The 18,699-nt window shown below is 45.7% G+C and overlaps 1 protein-coding gene across 3 annotated transcripts in view; it reads left to right on the top strand.

Moving 5' to 3' along the window:
• Nucleotides 1–7,819, top strand: part of GMPS (guanine monophosphate synthase) — a 32,358-nt gene extending 24,539 nt beyond the window's left edge. For 2 of the 3 annotated variants that reach the window (XM_052803371.1, XM_052803370.1), the window contains exons 14-16: nt 971–1,101; nt 2,705–2,877; nt 4,484–7,819. In XM_052803371.1, coding sequence (XP_052659331.1) covers nt 971–1,101; nt 2,705–2,877; nt 4,484–4,585 — 406 coding nt within the window. In that variant the 3' untranslated portion in view covers nt 4,586–7,819. Of the gene's footprint in view, nt 1–113; nt 933–970; nt 1,102–2,704; nt 2,878–4,483 lie in introns of those variants that run through there. The other variant, XM_052803372.1, reaches the window with a different exon arrangement.
• Nucleotides 7,820–18,699: the final 10,880 nt, after the last annotated feature.

Raw genomic sequence — 18,699 nt, 5'->3', positions numbered from 1 at the left:
GCTGTCTTCTTTAAGCTCTTTTGGATTTAATACTACCCTCCTGAATATACCACATCTCAGGGAGTTCTGCTGTACCAGGGTATGTTTTCAGAATCTTTCATTGCTGTTTATAGGGACGCTGAAGCTGGCAGTTTGAGGAGTGCGCTGAAATAGTTGGTCTTCTGCCCAGCTATGCTTGCAGACTTTATGCTACAAACAAAAATACAGAATGTAAAGCTTGCATATTTTTCTGCTTTGGATTTTAGACAAGTATTCTTGGTTTGTATCTACAAACTCAAATAACTTGTGTGAATACGTCATAGTAAATCCTTGTATGAGGCCAGTCAGACAATATTATACTTTGCTTTTTGTTCTGCAACCTATAAAACACAATGAATGAGATTAGAAAGATAAAGCTGATGTGACTGGTTTGAATTCAGAAGATACTTTATTACAGATGCAGTTCTGTAGATTTATAAATTGCAGTGTTAGTTCTCTGTGCTGAAAACACAGCTATTCATTAACAATAAGGTTTGCTATTTAATGGTATTTTTTGGTGGTTTCCTATTAGGAGAGAAGACAGAAATTGTAAGCACTTATTAAGTAGCTTTCTTAGAATAATTTTAACTTTTACTAACATCAAAGTAAAATTGAAAAAACACCCTTTGTGATACCGCTGAGTTAGTATTTCTGTTTTTTTCAAAGGATTATTCTCTTGAATAAGTAATATTGGGGCTGTTGCTAGTCTCTAGCAAACCAAAATAAATTAATACATCTGACTTCCAAACCTAGCGTGCATGTCACGTTTATAGAATATATATGCATGAAGTTATATTAAGCTCTAGTTAGTAGCTAAGGAGCAAAATGAAATATTATGCTTTTTTCCTAGTTTTATTTTGTCACTGCAATACTGAAGATGCAGTCTTTAGGCAATCTGTTTTATTCTATGTATGCAAAATGTGTTTTTTCTACCATCCCGTTTGTTTTCCAGAGTTGTGTACGTGTTCGGTCCACCGGTCAAAGAACCTCCTACAGATGTCACCCCCACTTTCCTGACAACAGGAGTCCTCAGCACTTTACGTCAAGCTGATTTTGAGGCTCACAATATCCTCAGGGAGTCTGGTAGGTACTTCGCCTTATCCCATGGATTAAGGTCTTGTTTCAAGATCCCTTCAAACCTAACTGGGTATAGTTATAGCGGTACTGTCAAAATCTACAAGCTTCTTGAATTATCTCCAAAAAAGTGATAAATTAATGGGATGACAGGCAAGAGCCTTTTCTGAAAGCTGTAGAAGCTGATAGCTAAAGGACAGGTATTGCTAGCTTTTCTGCTAGCAGAATTAATGCTAAGGGATTTCGGGGGATTGAGCCTTGCCTCTGACATGTCTCGAAGCTCAGAGGTGTGGTGCTTCACTGCAGTGCAAACTTCTGCAAAAAGTACTGTTAGCCCAGCCAAAGGCTAGCTGAATTACTTCTTTGATGATCTCAGTCATCAGTAGTTACCTGAAGTAAATAAACTGTGTAAAGAAATATGACATAGTTTCTAAATAATGGCTTTTTTTGTGGAAAGAAGGGAGCCTAAATACTAAGTTTCTAATGGTGATGATGCTCACTACCTGTGGTGGTTTTATATTTCTTAAAGTAAAAGCTGCATTTGTAAACCCAACCACTTCAGGCTAGCAGCTGGTAATACTTCAAACCCTTAACATGCAGGGAGCATTTAATACCCTGTGATATGGTACACAAGCAGAGTCTGGGAATATAGTAGTTCTGAAGTTCAGTGTTTTGTTTTGTTTTTTTACTTAATTACATTTGAAGATGCAGTATGTGTGGGAAGCAGTTCATCAAACTTGCCTATATTTTGTATAAATCAAGTTACAAGGGATATCTCTTTTTGAAAATACATACTCTTTTTGCAAAGCTGTCTTAGCATAATTTGTACAAAAATAGCCTCAAAAGGCTGAGGATAACACTGTCAATTGTGTTTGTAAAACTGTAGATGTGTCTTGTTAACTTTTGGTGACACTTGGCTTTGTGTGAATGAATCGCTCCCAAAAATAAGACTTGTCTTTTTCACTAAATGATAACTCTCTTTGTACCAACAGCTCAGGCTGGTGCTAGCAGAGGGTGAGAGCCTGCATCTGTGTTAGACTGGCTCTGCAGGCTGCCACACACCTGAATCTCAAACTTCTAGATCATTTAAACAGTGAAATTAGGGGGTCTGTGTATTGGCTTTCAGAAGGAGGTATTTTTTAAAAAAAAAAAGTGAGAGTTGATTGTCTGGAGTTACCTATCAACCACCAGCAACAGGGATACTTAAGAGCTTTCTCTTAAATATGTCAAAGACGCAGAGATACTTGTGAATGGCTCTTTATTGGGCTTGATTCAGGGATAGATAAAACCCCATGGTTATATTATGTGGGAGGGAAGGTAGATCTTAAATTGCATTCATGGCAGATTACAGGGATAACGGAGACTACCTGGTTTTGTTCTGCATGCCTGCAAACGCTGAAGATCATTTCAAGTGGCAATTTGAGTGGTTTTAGTGTATGCACCACTGCAGGTGATCTTCTGGGGTGTGGTAGCAGTAGCAAAAAGATCCCAGAAGATGTAAATGTAGCTCCTAGTATATAGTTTGAAGTACATGTGGGAAATTCTGTGAAACTTCTATCACATTTGTGTCTTTAAACCAAATTAATGCACTTTATACTACTATTTTCTGAAGGTTATGCTGGAAAAATTAGCCAGATGCCAATAATACTGACACCGTTGCATTTTGATCGGGACCCCCTACAGAAACAACCTTCCTGTCAAAGATCTGTGGTTATTCGAACTTTTATTACAAGTGATTTTATGACTGGTATTGCAGCAACTCCTGGTAATGAGGTTCCAGAAGAGGTAATACGGGTTTTCGAGTTTCTTTTCAACATGAGCTAGTATTGTAGATGACTCATTTTGACTTTCTTCCCTCTCTCGATTGCTTGCCTTGACTTTGATTTTTGTTGCAATTTTTTGTCTCTTTTGTAGTATTCATTAGGAAGAATATGGTGGTGTTTTGGGAGAAAACTAACAAAATGAGAAGCTGGCAGATGGGTATGACAAACTTAAAGGCTTCTGAGCAGAGTTGAGCCAAAATACCATCAATTAAAAAAGAAAGAATACCCCAACCATTCCTGGGATTTTGAAGTTAATTTTTTGCATTAGGAATTGGAAATGTCCTGACTTAACAGAATTGCCCTTGATTGCCACTTCTGATTTTGCTGGAACCTGCTGTTTAACATCTCAAAGTGTGCTGTTTTCTATTTAGGTCACGAAAAGGATTTAGGAGTCAAGTTCAGGCATATTTTTCTGGGAAACTATCCATGTCCAGTTTCAAGTACTTTGTCTCTGGGAATGCAGTGTAGATGAAGAACAGGATTGACTTTTTTTTTTTCCACATACTTTAAAAGCATATAGGCATTGTTTAGTAATTGTATGTAACTGAAGGCGTCTACTTTAAGACAGCCTATTATCCATTTAAGAAGAAACAATTCAAGGTTAAGTTACCATGTAAACTATTCCATTATATAAAATTAGGATTCATTTGACCTTGAAGTTTGTGTTTAAAAACAAATAAAACAACCACAAAAACCACCCTCACCCCCCCTTCTTCAAAATGTAAAATGGTCACTTTAAGACTGGGTAATAATGGGGTAACAAAATAGTAGAGGTTGTGGAAAATACCTGTATTTATGGGGAACATAATCATATTTGATTAAAAATTTTCTGTGGTTTTCCATGGGAAGCAATGCATTGTTTAATTTATGCTTGCACTATAAAACAGCATGTCATATAAGTGGCATTGTTGTGAACTGTGGGATTTTTAAGGAAGCTGCACTTCTAAGGATCAGCAAATTCTTATCTAGAATACTTTTGCTAACATGAATTGATTGTGAACTCTGGAGAATAACTCTAAATGGAAGCTCTTTCCTTTGGATGCCTCTTGCTGTTTGGGGTTTTTTGGGGGTTTTTTTTGTTTGCTTTATTTTTTTACCTTTAGAACTCCCTTTTTTATTTTGAAAGGAGTTTCACTCAGGCTGTTGCTTTGTGTTCGGTGGTGGTTCAGCTGGAGATGGTCTGAGAAAAGTCTGAAAATGATTGATAGTAACACGTAACAGCATATGTTCGTGCTGAACTTTCAAGAAATAGTTTTGAAGCTTGAAGAGCTGCTGCCTTGAGGGAAGTGTATTGTGATCAACACCCTGGTTTATTATCAGTGCCAAAAATCAGCAAGTTCCAAATGTAACTGCAGATACCATGAAGCTAGAGGTTGTGTTTAAGTTGATTTATTTCTTAACTGGTGGTAACGTGCTAATAGCTATAGGCTCTTTCTCTCTTGTGTATAACAGAATTAGTGTGAACAAAGTTTTCCTTTTCTAAGCTTTTCTTCGATAGTTTTCATCAGATCTGTTTTACGTGCTTTCTTCTGATTTTTTTTTTTTTTTTTTCCTCCCCTCCACGATAGGTTGTGTTAAAAATGGTGGCAGAGATTAAGAAGATTCCTGGCATTTCTCGGGTGATGTATGACTTGACATCAAAGCCACCAGGAACTACGGAGTGGGAGTAATTAACTTTTTTCTATTAAAGTACTGTGTGCAGTCTAAATCATATCAGAAACCATTCCCAGTGTTGACATGCAGTACTGTGAAAGAGTGACTGGAGCTGCTACATCGCATCAGATTCCTCTCCTGGAGCATAGACCTGCAGTTAAGAGCTGTGCTGGGGATAATAACTACGTGGGGCTGAGGATTTGTACGGGTAAATAATCATGGCAGCATTGCCGGTGCGCAGACAGATTCCTATTGCTTTTGCCTTTGTCTTACCAATTCTTCCCGTTTTCATGTGTTTTATTGTTAACTGTCATTTCAATGTCTCTTTGTTTTTGTACACTGTGTAAAAAGAGACAGTTTATTTACTTCTACCAAAAGCATTGTTACAGCCTAAAAATGTAAAATGAATTCTTTGTGACCAACTGCTTTTGAACGGATTTATTATAAATAAATATTTTGCCAAATGGAGTAGTGGGTACTGTTGAGTTGTGGAATTACTGTGTATCGGTTGTGTACTGTTTAGCCTGTTCTATATTGTTTGACATATTAGCCCATGGCAATAACGTTGAGCTCCGAAAGAGCAATGCTAAAATATGAAATTACCTCTGTCTGTCTTTCTGTACTCGCTCCCTCTTGCATTGCTCGGTAGGTGTGCGTGTTGGTAACAGATGTGTATACACCGGCTAATCTTTAGTATACACTTACTGCATGTATGCATATGTCAAATTCCAGACAGTGAAGTGTCTTTGTGTGCTTCTGAGGACTCTGATAGAAGCGTAAAAATGGGAGTGCAGTTTGGAAAGCTGTTGCACCAGAGCTACTGGACCTGCGAATCCTGTTTCTGTCCTCCGACGCTTGTGCAACAGTCCCTTCGCAGCCTGCTGCTGATGTGCTTTCCTTATACTTGATGACAGTTTACTTTCTACGCATTTGCTTTTACGGGAATTTTTTTTTTGTATGTATTGTATTTAGCTTGATCTTTAAGATCATTATAGTGGTTAGTGTGGAGTCATGGTATCAGAGGTGACTTACCCCATCTGTATAGATCCCTTCTGTCATTCATATTCTGCTGTTCATGTAGTTAAGTAAGCAATAATTTGAGAGATGGTTACTTTGGACACCTGTGCTTTTCTGATGTATTGAGGCAAAGCTGTTTCCATCCACCTGAGAATTTTGAGCATGTCCTGCGATTGTTGTCTGTGAAAATAACAGTTGAATTCTGACCTGACCAGCTTGCTGGGTGCCTGCTGGGTATCTCCGCCGGTGGAACCGTAACCGTGTATCCAAGCTCATCCCTCTTATCCCTTTGTTTTAATTTAAGCAGCTGCATTTCATTCAGCTGCAAGATTACCGTAGTATTACGGAGTAAAATACTTGTTTTAAACTGTTCAATAACATGGAGTATTTCATGGCTGTAGCTACTTATATTTCCACTTGCATAGATTTGTGAACTGGAATAATGGTTGAAAGTGTTTGTTCTATATTCTTTTGATTGGACACTTTTTCCTGTTGTTCTTACACTTACTGCTTACCCATTATGGAAATTTAGTTTAATTTCTGCTTACAGGAAATGGCTAACTTGTGTAAATTTATTCTTTTGCCTGTGTCATTGAGTGGTGGTTTTTCACTTGGGGGAGGAGATGGTGTGTTACAGCCCTCTGCTCTTTGAAACCCTTGGGGGACACAGGCATGCAGGAGAGCAGCAGACCAGTGGCTGGTATTATTTGGAGTCAGGAACACTGCCTCCCCCTCGCAGCCCTGCTCATGGCAGGGTTTTGTAGCTTGGGCAAATTCATCTTAATCGATATCTCAGTTGCTTCCTTTATAAAATGGGGGTAGTAATTCTCACCCGCATCTGTCATAACCTCTTTGAGCCCTTTGGATGAGCTTTTTGTGATGTAAGTGAAGTATTACCAATACAAATGTTCTTTTATTACTGGATTGCGATCTGTAAGAGCTATTGGTCAAAAATACTGTAAATCGGTGTTTGCTGTGGCAGAATCTGTTACAGCATGGGTTCTGCTGACAACAAATGTTCTTTGTAGCTTATCTCAAAAGAAACCTCCCTAATGAAATTTTGGCCTTAGAGTACATTTTAACTTTTTGTCAGAAAAAGTTGAGGATAGTTGTTTTCATTACTGTGTTGGTGTCTCAGATGTAAAGGGTGCAATGACAAGAAATGAACCTTTTTGGTGTGATGCAGAAATCCTTCAGCCTTGTCATGCTATAGCAGCTGTTGCTTATTGTAGTAGGCTTGCTCTTGCTGCTGCTGCCACCGGTTTGTGTTGCCTTGACAGCAAATAGGCAAAAGAGGAGGAGTTACTAAAAAGTAATGCAAAGATTATAGAGCACCTCTTAAACCCAAACCTTTCTCAGTTTTGACCGAGACACTTAGATGGTCTCCGTGTAAATAAATCTGCAGTATATAGTCCCATAGTTATGATGTAACTCACAAGAAAACTTGTGTGGCAATGATGGTGCACCTTGGGTTGGGGGTTACAGTAACTGTTGTACTTCTGGACCACAAACTTGCAGCATACCTGGACAAAAATCTTTTATTCACTGCATGCTGCGCACTTGGAAGTCCTTCTTGGAGTTGCGTCTTAACTATAGGCATGATGTGTACCTGTATACTATGTGTATACTGAAGTTTGACATACACTTTTACCATCTTTTAATCACCTGGGTTGCTTTCATGTCTGTAATGAAATGGAGCTTGACAGCAATTCCTGTGCTCTTTAGGCACATACTTTGGTTTTTTGGTTTGTTTTTTTTTTTAAGCCAGAAAGTTGAATATTGAAAATTTTAGGCATAAACTATTGCACTATAATCAAAATGTCTTATTGAAATTGAATTTGTGATCTTTAGTGCTCTTCCCCCTGTTTGACACCTGTGCCATGCATTGTAGATGTGGTGGGTTGTTCTTAGGAAGGTTGGTGTTATCATCCCAGCGGTTCTTGAGTGTTTTTATGGAATCCATGTGTATCGGACAGCCAGAAGTGGAGAGAAACATAATACTCTGTTCACATTTCTTAAAAAATTATATTTAGTACCTAGTTTACAAACTAATAACTGTAGCTGCCCTGTACAATTGTTCACCTCGGGTCTTCAGTAAAACATGTCAGCAGTTAGAGGAATTTGTATTGGGGGCATTCCCCATCATTCTCAATTTTTAACATTTTTCTGCTTGTGAAATGATAAAGTACTGTGAGCCTTAATTTTTATCCACAAATAAAAATATTATGTTTGAACATTGGTGTGACTTATTTTTTTAGGGCTTACGTGTAGAAACTACATTATAAATGGACTGTCCATTTTGGGTTGAAAAAGCTGTTCTGTGGCAGTCGTGCTTTCTGGCTGCAGACCGTGCTGGGGTAAGGAGATGTCCTGCTGGGGCACGGCTGTCCCTTGCAGTGTCACAGCACAGGACGCCCCGCTGCAGAGTAACGGGGTACTCGTGGTACCTGCCCCCTGCATCCTTTTGTACTGTGATACGCTATGGCAAATGTAACTTCTTCTGACAAACGTGTATAGAGCCTTTTCTAGGGCTCTGTTCTAGCAGCCCTGTTAATTAACCGAACACCCTGGTGATGCTCGCACAGACTAGGACAGGCTGCTCTGTCCCGCGGGGTGCCGGCGGTGGGTCTGCGGTGTCCTAGTGGGATGCGCCTCCAGCACCTCGTTGCATTGGGGCTGTAGTTGGTTTTGCGGCAGACCTCTGCTGCTGGTGTTTAGTTGTTTTTAGCAGTAGGTCACAGTTTCAAGACCACCTGCAGATTTTCCCTCTAAAAAGAAAAAGGCAGCTGAGATTATAGTTAAGAATAAAACCTTCACGTGCAGTCATGAGTTGCTGTCATCTGCAGCAGAGCGCGTGAGTGGGCACCGGTCATTTATCTTGCTTAAAGATCCTTTCTTGCAGTGCACAAGCTACACTCTGTAATCCAAGTAAACCTGACAGCCGTGATTTTGGTATAAATGATTTGGCCTCGAGTGCTGCGGTGGTTCTGGTTCTGTGGGCAGCGCCTGTGCCAGGGGCTCGAGGGCACCGTGGGAGTGGGGTTTGATTGAGCCACTGCTTACGATCTGCTCCCTGATCTGTGATCTAAATACACCCTTTATCCCCCAAAGAGTGCAATAGCAAGTTGTTCTCGTCCAGCTCTCCGGGCAGTATTTCTGAGCAGCTGCAGCGCTGCTGGCAGCTCTCTGCTCCATCTCCTGTTGTGCCTCAGTAGCTGGAGCTGCAGCACTCGCCCGTGCTTGGGACCCTCGCAGAGACTGCAGGGCTTTGCTTTTTGGGGGGGATTGTCTTCCTGTAGGGAGTTCTTCAAAACAAATATCTTATTTTGCATGTTTTTCTTCCGTAGCTTGGTAGTGATGGGAGACTCCGGGGCAAAACCCTCTGTTGCAGTTCTCAGCCTTTCAGGAGAGCGTTAAGGGATTTCACAGAGCAGCAGGATCCAAGGTACGGAGGGCATGCAAGTCTTGACTGAGCATCACCCCAAAGCGCTTTGGGAGCTGGGGGTGCCGCAGGGGCGGTTTTGAGCAAGGCGACGGCTGCGCAGTCGGGCTCGTTGGGGAGCCCGGGGCTCCGGGTGGCAGGGAGCAGGGATGCTCCTCGGGTATCTCCTCCCAGTTCCCGGCAGCAGGACCAGCGGAGCCACCAGCATGTCCCGCCGGCTCTGGGTGCAGCCCAGGGAGCGTGAAGGTGCTCGGGGTCCGTGTTACAGGAACAAACAGGTTAGTGGGAGCAGCCCCTCACAGCGTGAAAGCAGCCGGGGAAAGAATGGTTGCAGAAATGAAGCCACAGTGTTTTTCACAAAATTGTAATTTCCCACAAAAGCTTTTTCAGAAACTTCACAAAATTAAAAAGAATTTGGATTACTGGGTTTTTTTGTCATAGATTTGGAAGAGGTTTGTTTACCTTTTCAGCACAGGCTGCTCCTGCGCTCCTGCACGCTGCAGCACGGTACCCTCTTTGTCGTGTTGGAGTTTCCCCTGGTCTCACCTCCTCAGTTAAAAATACTTAAATTAGTTTTCTAGTGATGTTGTATCAGTTAAATAGCAGGGCACCCTGTGCTGGCTTTATTTAAAAGAATCCTTATTGTCTCTCTCTTGCTTCACCTTAGTTCAGTAATGATCTTTCTAATAGAACAAAAAGCTTCAATCTTAAAAAGTTTCTACTGCATTTTACAGTGAACGCAGCTCCAAAGCGAGGTTTATAACGCTGAATTTGAGGTTGGCTCGGTCGCTGCGCGGTGCCGGCTGCAGCTCAGCCCTCGGGCATCGCCGGGGCCAGGGTTCCCGCTGCTCGGATGTGCTGCTGCGGTTCCCCAGCGCTTGTGGTGGGGCCGCTCTCGTTTCTGCCTTATTTACTTGCTGAATTAGAAGCAGATTGTAAAGAGGCTGTTGTGCAATGATGTAATAGCTGCTTGCAACTGACTTTAATGAGATTCAGGCCATTAACCTACTTGGCTAACATGTAAACGTGAAGAAAGCCGTATGTAAAGGAGTGAAGTGGGATTGTGAAGCACCGTGTCACAGCTAGAGCGTTTCCACGTCTCTACCTAAAGATCAGATCAAGAGTCCCTTGCGACTCTTCCTTCTGAAATTTAATTTCCCATTGAATTTTTTGTGTCTCTTCACAGGCAAGAACTTGAGACAAAGTGCTCTTGCTGTCCCAAGGATAACCGTTTCTGTGGAAGTGCAGTGCCGGGAGGCGAATTGCATCTCATCAAGGGGAGCAGATTATTTCTGTTCCTTTAATTGCCTGAGCATGAACTGCAGAAAACTGAAACGGTGCCACTTAATTACTTCATTTTAAAATGGTATAGTTTTAACATTTGAATGAGTCGGCTGGCTTTTGCGCTGTTGATTCCGTTATGGTTTTGCTTGCACTGGTCTTGAAGATAGCAAAGGCAGCCCTTAAAGATGACATCCTAAACTCATAAAGGTCAGGCAGATGAAAAAAACCCAGACAAACCCACCCCAAAGCAGGGTGCGTAACTGCACGCAGAAATGTCGATTTTGTTCCCGTAAGCATCATGGAGGAACAAGGAGTCCAGTGTGCATTCTGCTAGGAAATACTCCGAGGGACTGTCCCCCCCGCCACTCTGGGGCATGTGGGGAGTGGGCTGCCAACACGGGGGCACGCTGCCCTGTCCTTTGGGGAGCTGCGGTGCCGGCAGAGCCGTCGTGGCTACGTGGGGGAGCCCAGACATGAAGCAGCTGGGTGGGATATTTCTCTCGCCCTAATCCTGTCACTGCCTGTCTCTAGAGAAGCAAATCCCAGTGGTGGGGGGTGACAGGGGGCTGGAACGGGAGGTCCTTACCAGGGCTGCGCTTCCCACACCTTCAGCCTCGCCGCTGGTGCCTTCAGAGGAAGGGTTGTGGGTTTTCAGCACCAGGGAGTGGGAGCGATACAGAGAATTCCGTTCCCAGCGGTTGGTTTAGCTGTGGGGAGGCAGGGCACGCTTTAAGTGCTTTCCCCCCATCACCATCGCAAGCTGCGACTACATGGGGCTCTGCAAGAGCCCTCGCTTCGGGCTTGTTAGCTGCACGTTGTGCCCTGTTACTCCCACAGGTTCCTTTTTTATGGATGTAATTGATTTAAATGTATGTTCAAGAGCCCCCTTAGAGCTGGGATATTTTTCTTGTTGATCATTCCCCAGAGCGGTTTGGGATACAAAGGCCATTATAAAGCTGCTTGCAGGATTTCTTCCTTTTTTAATGTTTTTTAGGGTGAAAAAAACATGGAAAAATGTTCTGGGGTAAGTGTAAGCTTCATGGACAGCCTGAGTTTGAATTGTGTGTTAATTAAGAGAAATGTTAATTAAAGAGAAATAGTTTCTGCTCCTTACAGGGACAAAGCTGAGGGGCTGTGCCTAGGGTGGGCTTGGGGACCGTCCCTCGTGTGTGTGTCCCGCTGGCTGCCCCGGGCCGAGCTCCTGGGGACAGTGGCCAGATTCACCCTTTCTGCAGAAAAGGGTGTTTGCCAACGTATTTGTGCGCACACTTTCCTTAATGAAGAAGAAATAATTCAAAGCTGCCATGCATAATTTAGCACGCTTTGACGTGGGCTGCCATCTGACCGTGGGCTTGTGGGGACCGTGACCCGGCCACGGACACCGGAGTCCCTGTGCTGTTATTTCCCCAGTGGAAACCTGCGATGCCATGGGGGAAAGGGAAGCTCAGCGCCTTTCTCCACCGTGGCCTCCCGGTCCTCCAGCTCTGCCCGAGGCGATGCTTGGCTCTTGTTCATGCAGCGCTCACACGTTGGGTTTTATACCCGGGATTAAGTTCTTGTGCAGTTTTTATCCTTTGGGTCTGCTTTAAGGTGTACCCTGGTGATTCGGTGCTGTTATTGCAGTTTGCTCCATGGGTTAATTTTGTTATTGTTTGGGCAAGGTGACATGCAACAAGTCACTTAGAAGCGTCCAGCTTATCTTTTCATGTCTGATCTGCCTGTGGCTCGCCTAGCTGTCCAGGTTTCTTGGCGTGGAGGTGGGATGCTGCTCAGGACATTGGGAATGCAGCAGGAATCAGCAGGTTTTTAGGGGTTTTAGAGAAAAAAAAATGAGGTTTCCTTGATGACTGCAGGCCTGTGAGGGCTCTGGAGAGATGTCCACCTGCTCCCGTGGAGCTCCAGAGCCTCTTGGTGGCAGAGCTCCGTGGCGGACCGGCACTGAAGCAAATGCTGAACCTGTGAAACAGGGAGCTTGCTGCTCTGCGCCGAGTTTTGCAGGGCACCGGGGGGAATGTCCCCGCTGCGCAAAGAGGGGTGGCTGCTGAGCGGGGACCCGGTGCCACGCACCCCGGGGTTTGAAGGTGGCTGAGTCAGGGTTTGGATTCAGGACCATCTTTTGTGCTTTGCAGAGCCGGCATTTATTTTTAGTCACTTCTGTAGTGCCGATTGCCATAGTAACGCAACGGCATCGTGCGGGTTCTCCGATGGGCGTGCTGGTTGCGCTGCTCCGGCGGCACCGGAGCAGGAGGAGCAGGCGTGGGGACAGGGCTCCTGGCCACGATTTTGGGTGGCAGCTCAATGTCCCACGTCTGGTCCATCCCATGGATTCGGCTTAGAGTCAGAGCTGGGGCTCGCTGCCACCCCTGACCGGGGCTCTCCACCTCTGGAAACCAAACGCAATCCTCTAAGCACACAAACCTGTCCAGGAAGAATTTTAAATGCATCCTTGGAGCGTTAAAGCTGCTCAGCAGGGAATTAACCACTCGAAATCCTGTCGACTAAAGCAGATCAGCCTTTTTGTCTGAAATTTATGCAGAAAAGAACAACGTGGGTGGTTCCGCACCTTTTTGTACTGTTTGAAAGCAGATGCTGAATGATCGGGGGATCGTCAGGCTTCAAAGGCTGGTGCACATGCCCAAGAGCAGAGCCAGGCGTGACCGCCGTCGCCTGCCTGCCCTGGGCAGCCGCTCACCTCCAGAAAGGTCTGAACATCTGAATTCCCCTTGACCTTGGAAAACCTTCCCCTTTCTAATCATGGATTGCTTGATCAGTAGTTGCTCTCGGTGCAATCCAGAGCAAACCCAGAAAAGCCGCTCGTCAGTGATCTCACTGAAGACTCGGCAAGGAGAAAAAAATATGTTAATTAACATACCCAGGATTTTTTCTTTTTGCTTGAGTGTGATACGACTGGTGTTTGGCTCCAAGATTGTAGCTAAAAATTATTTCAGAAGTTAAAAGGCTGAAGACAGCCTACTTCCACTTCAGTGTTTTAATTTCAGCAGATTGACTCACTCCAAGCTGAACGTGATCCTGTGCTCTCCGAGCTGCCCAGCTCCCTTATGCCCTTCAAGGAGGCAGCTGGGAGCTTTCCAAGGGGCTGCATTGGGGATTTATGGAGTATGCAGCAACACACAACTGCTCCACCTCCATTTCATGAAGAAATACAGTGCTTTTTACCCTCTGCCACTTTTAATCGCAGTGCTCTTTCAGTCAGATGTAATAAATCCAGATGGAACAGCAATGTAGCAATACAGCAGCAAATTGCAAGTGGCTGTAATTGCCTGCGGGCTGGCTGAGACACCGTCCCCGGGTGAGAGTGGGCACGGCGATAGCCGGAGCGGGCAGTCCTGCTCTCCCTACTGTCCCGGTCAGCAAATGGATCAAAAATAGGTAACACACCTGGTTTTGGGTATGATGGCTGATCTGAGATCTGCTTGTCTGCAGGGGCTGGAGTTGCTCTCCCAGCACATCCGTAGGGAATCGGTGGGCAGCCAGTGCCCGACAGTCACGTAGTGCATTGCACGAGCTGGGTTTGCTCAGACCGCGTGGGAGAGTGCCCGTCCCCTGTTCTGCTAATGACACTGGGTCTCTATCCAGTGTGATAAACCCAAGGGGAGGCAGTTCACCTCCGGTTCCCCCGCGTGCCAGAGAAGATTTGCCAGCAGGTCTGAGAAACACAGAGAAACCAGACGCTCCTTCTCCAGGAGAAACATCTGTAATGGTCCGCTCCCTGCTCCTGGGATGGGAGCAGGGTATCAAAACTCAGGGCTCTCCCACGAGCCAGGAGGTGAAATGCTTTTGTGCTCCCTGCCAGGAGAAGGCTGGATACGTGGAAATACATTAACACCAATTTATGGTGTATTGGATATTGAGATTTCTCTTTAAAACCTGAAGTATATAGATATATCTAACTCTTGGTTATCCAGCAACGCCTGAGATGCAGGTATTTTCACCCATTTCTGTCCCAAACACTGTTCCTAACACCACACCTGGGCTCCTCACCCTGCGGGGGCCGTGTTGGGGCAGCTCGGTGCCTGTCCAATGCTCCTCGTGGGCGAAGGGCTGGAGGGGGGGTGTGTGCTGCGGGGGAAGCAGCGCTGCTGGCTTATAAATGTATGTCACATTACTGCTGGGCTCTGCTCCCCGGCAGCCAGGAGGGTCTTGACCCCCCTGTGCTGCTTATTTAGGGTTTTTTGGGGGGTTGACCTGCAGAAGAGGGTAACGTGCAGAGCTGGCACGGCTGGGCAAGCAGAGTGCTGAGGGGGGAGCCAAGGAATAGTTTTAAAAACTAAATGAAACCTGATGCAGATACATAGCATTTTTTTAAACATCATTTTGAACCTGTTCTTTGTTTTCCAGGTTGTGCCTGCTTGCCGTGAATAGAGGAATGAACGGAGGGAGGGCTGCTCCTCCATCCTGTGAGGGCTGGTGGGATGCCGGATCCCTTTCCAGCTTATTCCAAGAAAATGAAAACAGCAGGGAATGCCCGACCTGCCACACTGAATTTTTCAGAGAACTTGCCTATGTTTGGAAGCACGCTGAAGTGGCTGGTTTTGGGATCCTTCCTGTCGAGTTCAGGGATGCGAGTATTGACCGCGGCACAGGGGTCAGTCGCTCCAGCATGCTTCCCGAAGTTAAGAAATGTGAAGGTGGATCAGGATTGGAGCTCGGAGGCGTCCTTTGGGCTTTCTTCGCAGGTGCCATGGGGAAGCACGTTTGCTGAGGATGCCTGTGCATCTCCTGCCCAGTTCTGCCCACGCTGCCCTGTCTCCTGCCCGGAGCAGGCAGCGGGTGCTGCCCGCAGGCTTCTGCACCCGGAGCGGGGCACGGAGCGGTGGTCCCGGGCACGAAGCGGTGGTCCTGGGCACGAAGCGGTGGTCCCAGGCACAAAGCGGTGGTCCTGAGCACGAAGCGGTGGTCCTGGGCACGAAGCGGTGGTCCCGGGCACAAAGCCGGTAGCTGCTGGCCAAGCAGCGCGGGAAGGAGTCGAGGCTCTGCCTGGTCGTGCTGTCCATAAGTCACTACGTTGAAATGCTGTCAGAGCAGGGTGAACCACTTAAAACCAATTAAGTACCTTAATGAATCTTTCCCTGATGGGGTTTCAATTATCTTGAGTAGAAGACAGTACGGAGCAGGAGTGCAGTTAGCCTAAAGGCTATCGTTTAGACTCTTGCTAATTGGATCATGCATTTGAAAATTACTGTGCTCCTATGGGATGAAATCTATATGTTTACTTAGGTATCAGTTACAGATATTTTCCAACTCAATCTGTACCTGCAGAAGGCTTGCATTTTTCTGCTTAAAAGCCTCTAAATAGGACCTTCCGGGTTATTAACTGCTGCTAATTTATCCTGCTTGAGATGAGCTATATCTGTGTATGCAAATTGATTTTAGATGTGTGTATACATAGCTGAGAAAAATTTGGGGAACGCTTATTAAGAGGCTAGAGTGGAATCTGAAAAGCTAAGGTGGATTTTAAGATCATTTTAAAAGAGGATGATTTTTAAATAAGTTTTAGTAGAATTGCTGGAGAATTGCTGGATCAGAGTTTGCATCCTGCGTTCCTTCAGTTTGGAATGAGGCAAAATAAATTTGTTGTCAAGAAAATCGGGACAGACTTTCCTTGCATAATGTCGTGAGGCACTTCTTGACCAGCACGCAGGTTTAACTGAAATGCACATCCTAAAAAAAAAACCTGCTTACGAGATTTTTAAAAAAACTTTAAAAATGCAAACTGTGTGAAGTGTACTAATTCATCATGGGAACTGAATGAGCAGAAAACATCTACTGGAGCTTTTTAGAAACGGTTCTCTTATTTACATCTGAAAAACAGGAGGTTTGGCTAAATTGGTGTCTGAGCCAGTGGAAAATGTATTAAACCCGTGTTCTGATGCTGGGGTGGCGAGGCTGGGTATTACGGGGAACGTTCTGCTTCAAAACTGGCGACATGAACGATATTGTTCGGTTTTTGTAATGGCTGTTCTGCACCTCCGCACCTCTTGTTATTGCTGTAACCTCCCTTTGTTCCAGACAGCTCGGGATTGTGCATTTAATACAGATAAGTGCAGGGCATTACGCTCGGCAGCGGAGGGATTAAGCTGGGCGGCTGCTGGGGCAAGGAGGGACTCGGTGGGGGCTGCGCCGTGACCTGCCGTGCCTGGGGTGGGCACGGGGGGACCCGACAGACGAGTGGGGGTCCTTCTGCGGAGAGAGGCACGGAGATGGCTTCCGTATCGTGTGTCCAACTCTAGGCACAGCAGCTGGAATAAAAATCAAATTTTATGAAGCGATTTAAGAAGAGCCACAGAAATTTTCAAAGCCTGGAATAAGGGTATTAATAATAAGCTAGAACTTACAGTAAGTTGCAAGTACAGAGCTCATAAACATGTTTTTTATACGTTTATACAGTGTATAAATGAGTTAGAAATACATAATTATAGTTGGAGCAGCTTATTTAACCAATGAGTGCCTAGAAAAAGCAATGTAAAAGGAAGGCGGTGCCCATAGCCCTAAGCCAGGACCACTTTGAAGCTTCGCTCGCCGGGGCACCACATCCCGGTCCCGTACCCCACAGTGGGTACGGGGCGAGGGGTCCCCTGGGCGCTGCCTTCTCCCCTCTTTCCCTGCTCGGGAGGGAGGGCAGCTCATGGAAAACTGGTTAGTGATTAATCACCAGCCCTTATCTGGGAAATAAGACTGGTCTTGGTCTAACGGTGCTCAGGAGGGGGATGTTGGTCTGGTAGTACCCCAATGGGAGAGGATTTCTGGTGCGCCGGAGGGCTGGGTGAGATGCTCGTGGGGCAGAGGGCTCATCCCTTCTGGGAGATGCCCCAGGGCTGTGGGGGCTGCCCGCGGCCCCCCCAGCCCGGAGAGCCAGGCTGGACGTCCGCGCTGCTGCGGCACAGCGTGGTCACCCTCCCTCGGCGAGCCGGTGAGGAAGCCGAGTATTTCGATACAGCCACAGAAATGCAGTATCAATGTTTAAAGCCAGCTGGCTGGCTTTGCTTTCAGGAAAGCAATCTTTCTGCATTTTTTATAAGGTGAGCTGGGGTCTCCTTACCTGCCAGAATATATAATCATCCAAGAGACAATACCCGATAGTGTTACCTGCCTAAATGGGACATGACGGGAACATGTCCCCTCACAATAGCCTGCTGTATGACCAACAATGCTCCATTTAGAGAGGAACAAATTGTCAGCATCTGCTTTTAATTTAGTTTACTTTTAAGGTGACTGATACCTTTTAAGGTCTTTGGGAAGGGTGTTTCATGTTTTATAAACATGGAAGACATATAAAAGGCATATTGTGCTTGTTCAAAGTGTTTAAGAACTTTATTTTCCTTTTGTTAGCCAACTTCCAAGTGAAAGAACTTGAAGAATCGTTTAAGGCTTGAGACTACCTATCTGTAAAATAAGTATGTATTACTTCAGCTGCTCAGGGTTGATTTAAAGGCTTCTGGAGTTGCTGGAAAGCTTTTCCTTTTTGGGAAGTGCTAGAAAGCTTAATGACAAATGAGGTAACATTTTAGAACAGGCACAGAACAAGGATTTGTTAATAGCTCAAATTTTGAGTCATTTTTCTAGAGTTTCGTAAAATTTCCAGGGAACGTTTTAGTGCCATCTCTGCTAAATAGCTTGGATAACACTGGTTTCTGTGGAAGGTAAATTTTATAGGACTTCTTCCCAAAAGGAAGGAACTGCTTTCTTAAAAAGCACCTAAAAGGGGCTTTTTCTTTCTCTCTTTTTTTTTTTTTTTTTTTTTTTTTTACTGCGGCACATCCTGAAACACAGCGAGCCGTCAGAGTGCTGTCGCTGCGAGCAGGACGATCCCCACGCCGGGCTCCCCGGGGCGAGCATGGCCAGCGGACCTTACCCGGGACCATGTCCAGCTCGGGAAGCCCCCGAAAGCTGGGGGGGGGACCCGGCGGAGGCTGGAGGGACCCGGGTCCAGGAGGGGTGGCGAGAGCCGGGCTGGTCCCGGCTGGCCCAGAGGGGACCCAGCAGCAGCCTGGAAAATGCCTGGAGGGGAGGTGGGAAGGTGGGGGATCCAAACTGGCCTGGGAAGTGGCAGGTGGTAATAAGGCAGGGGACACCGGCCACAGCTTGGGAGCTTCGGGATGGACCTTGGGAAAAGGTTTTTCAGCAGAGGGTGGTGCGGCGTGGGAAGAGGCTGCCCGAAGGGCCGGGGGAGACTCCAGCCTTGGGGGTCGGCGAGGCTCAGGTGGGAAAACTCACGTAGGGCTGGTGCCAGACCTGCTCCGAGCGGGAGGTTGGGCCAGAGACCCCCCGAGCTCCTTTTCCCTGATTCCGTGAAGCTCTTCATCCAGCCCCCTGATCCCTCTGCAGCTGCTCGCAGGTTGCCTTTCCCTGTGAGAGACACACGTCCTT

The sequence above is a fragment of the Harpia harpyja genome, chromosome 12 (assembly GCF_026419915.1).
Source record: "Harpia harpyja isolate bHarHar1 chromosome 12, bHarHar1 primary haplotype, whole genome shotgun sequence".
NCBI lineage: Eukaryota > Metazoa > Chordata > Aves > Accipitriformes > Accipitridae > Harpia > Harpia harpyja.
This window is presented reverse-complemented; position numbering and strand designations above follow the sequence as displayed.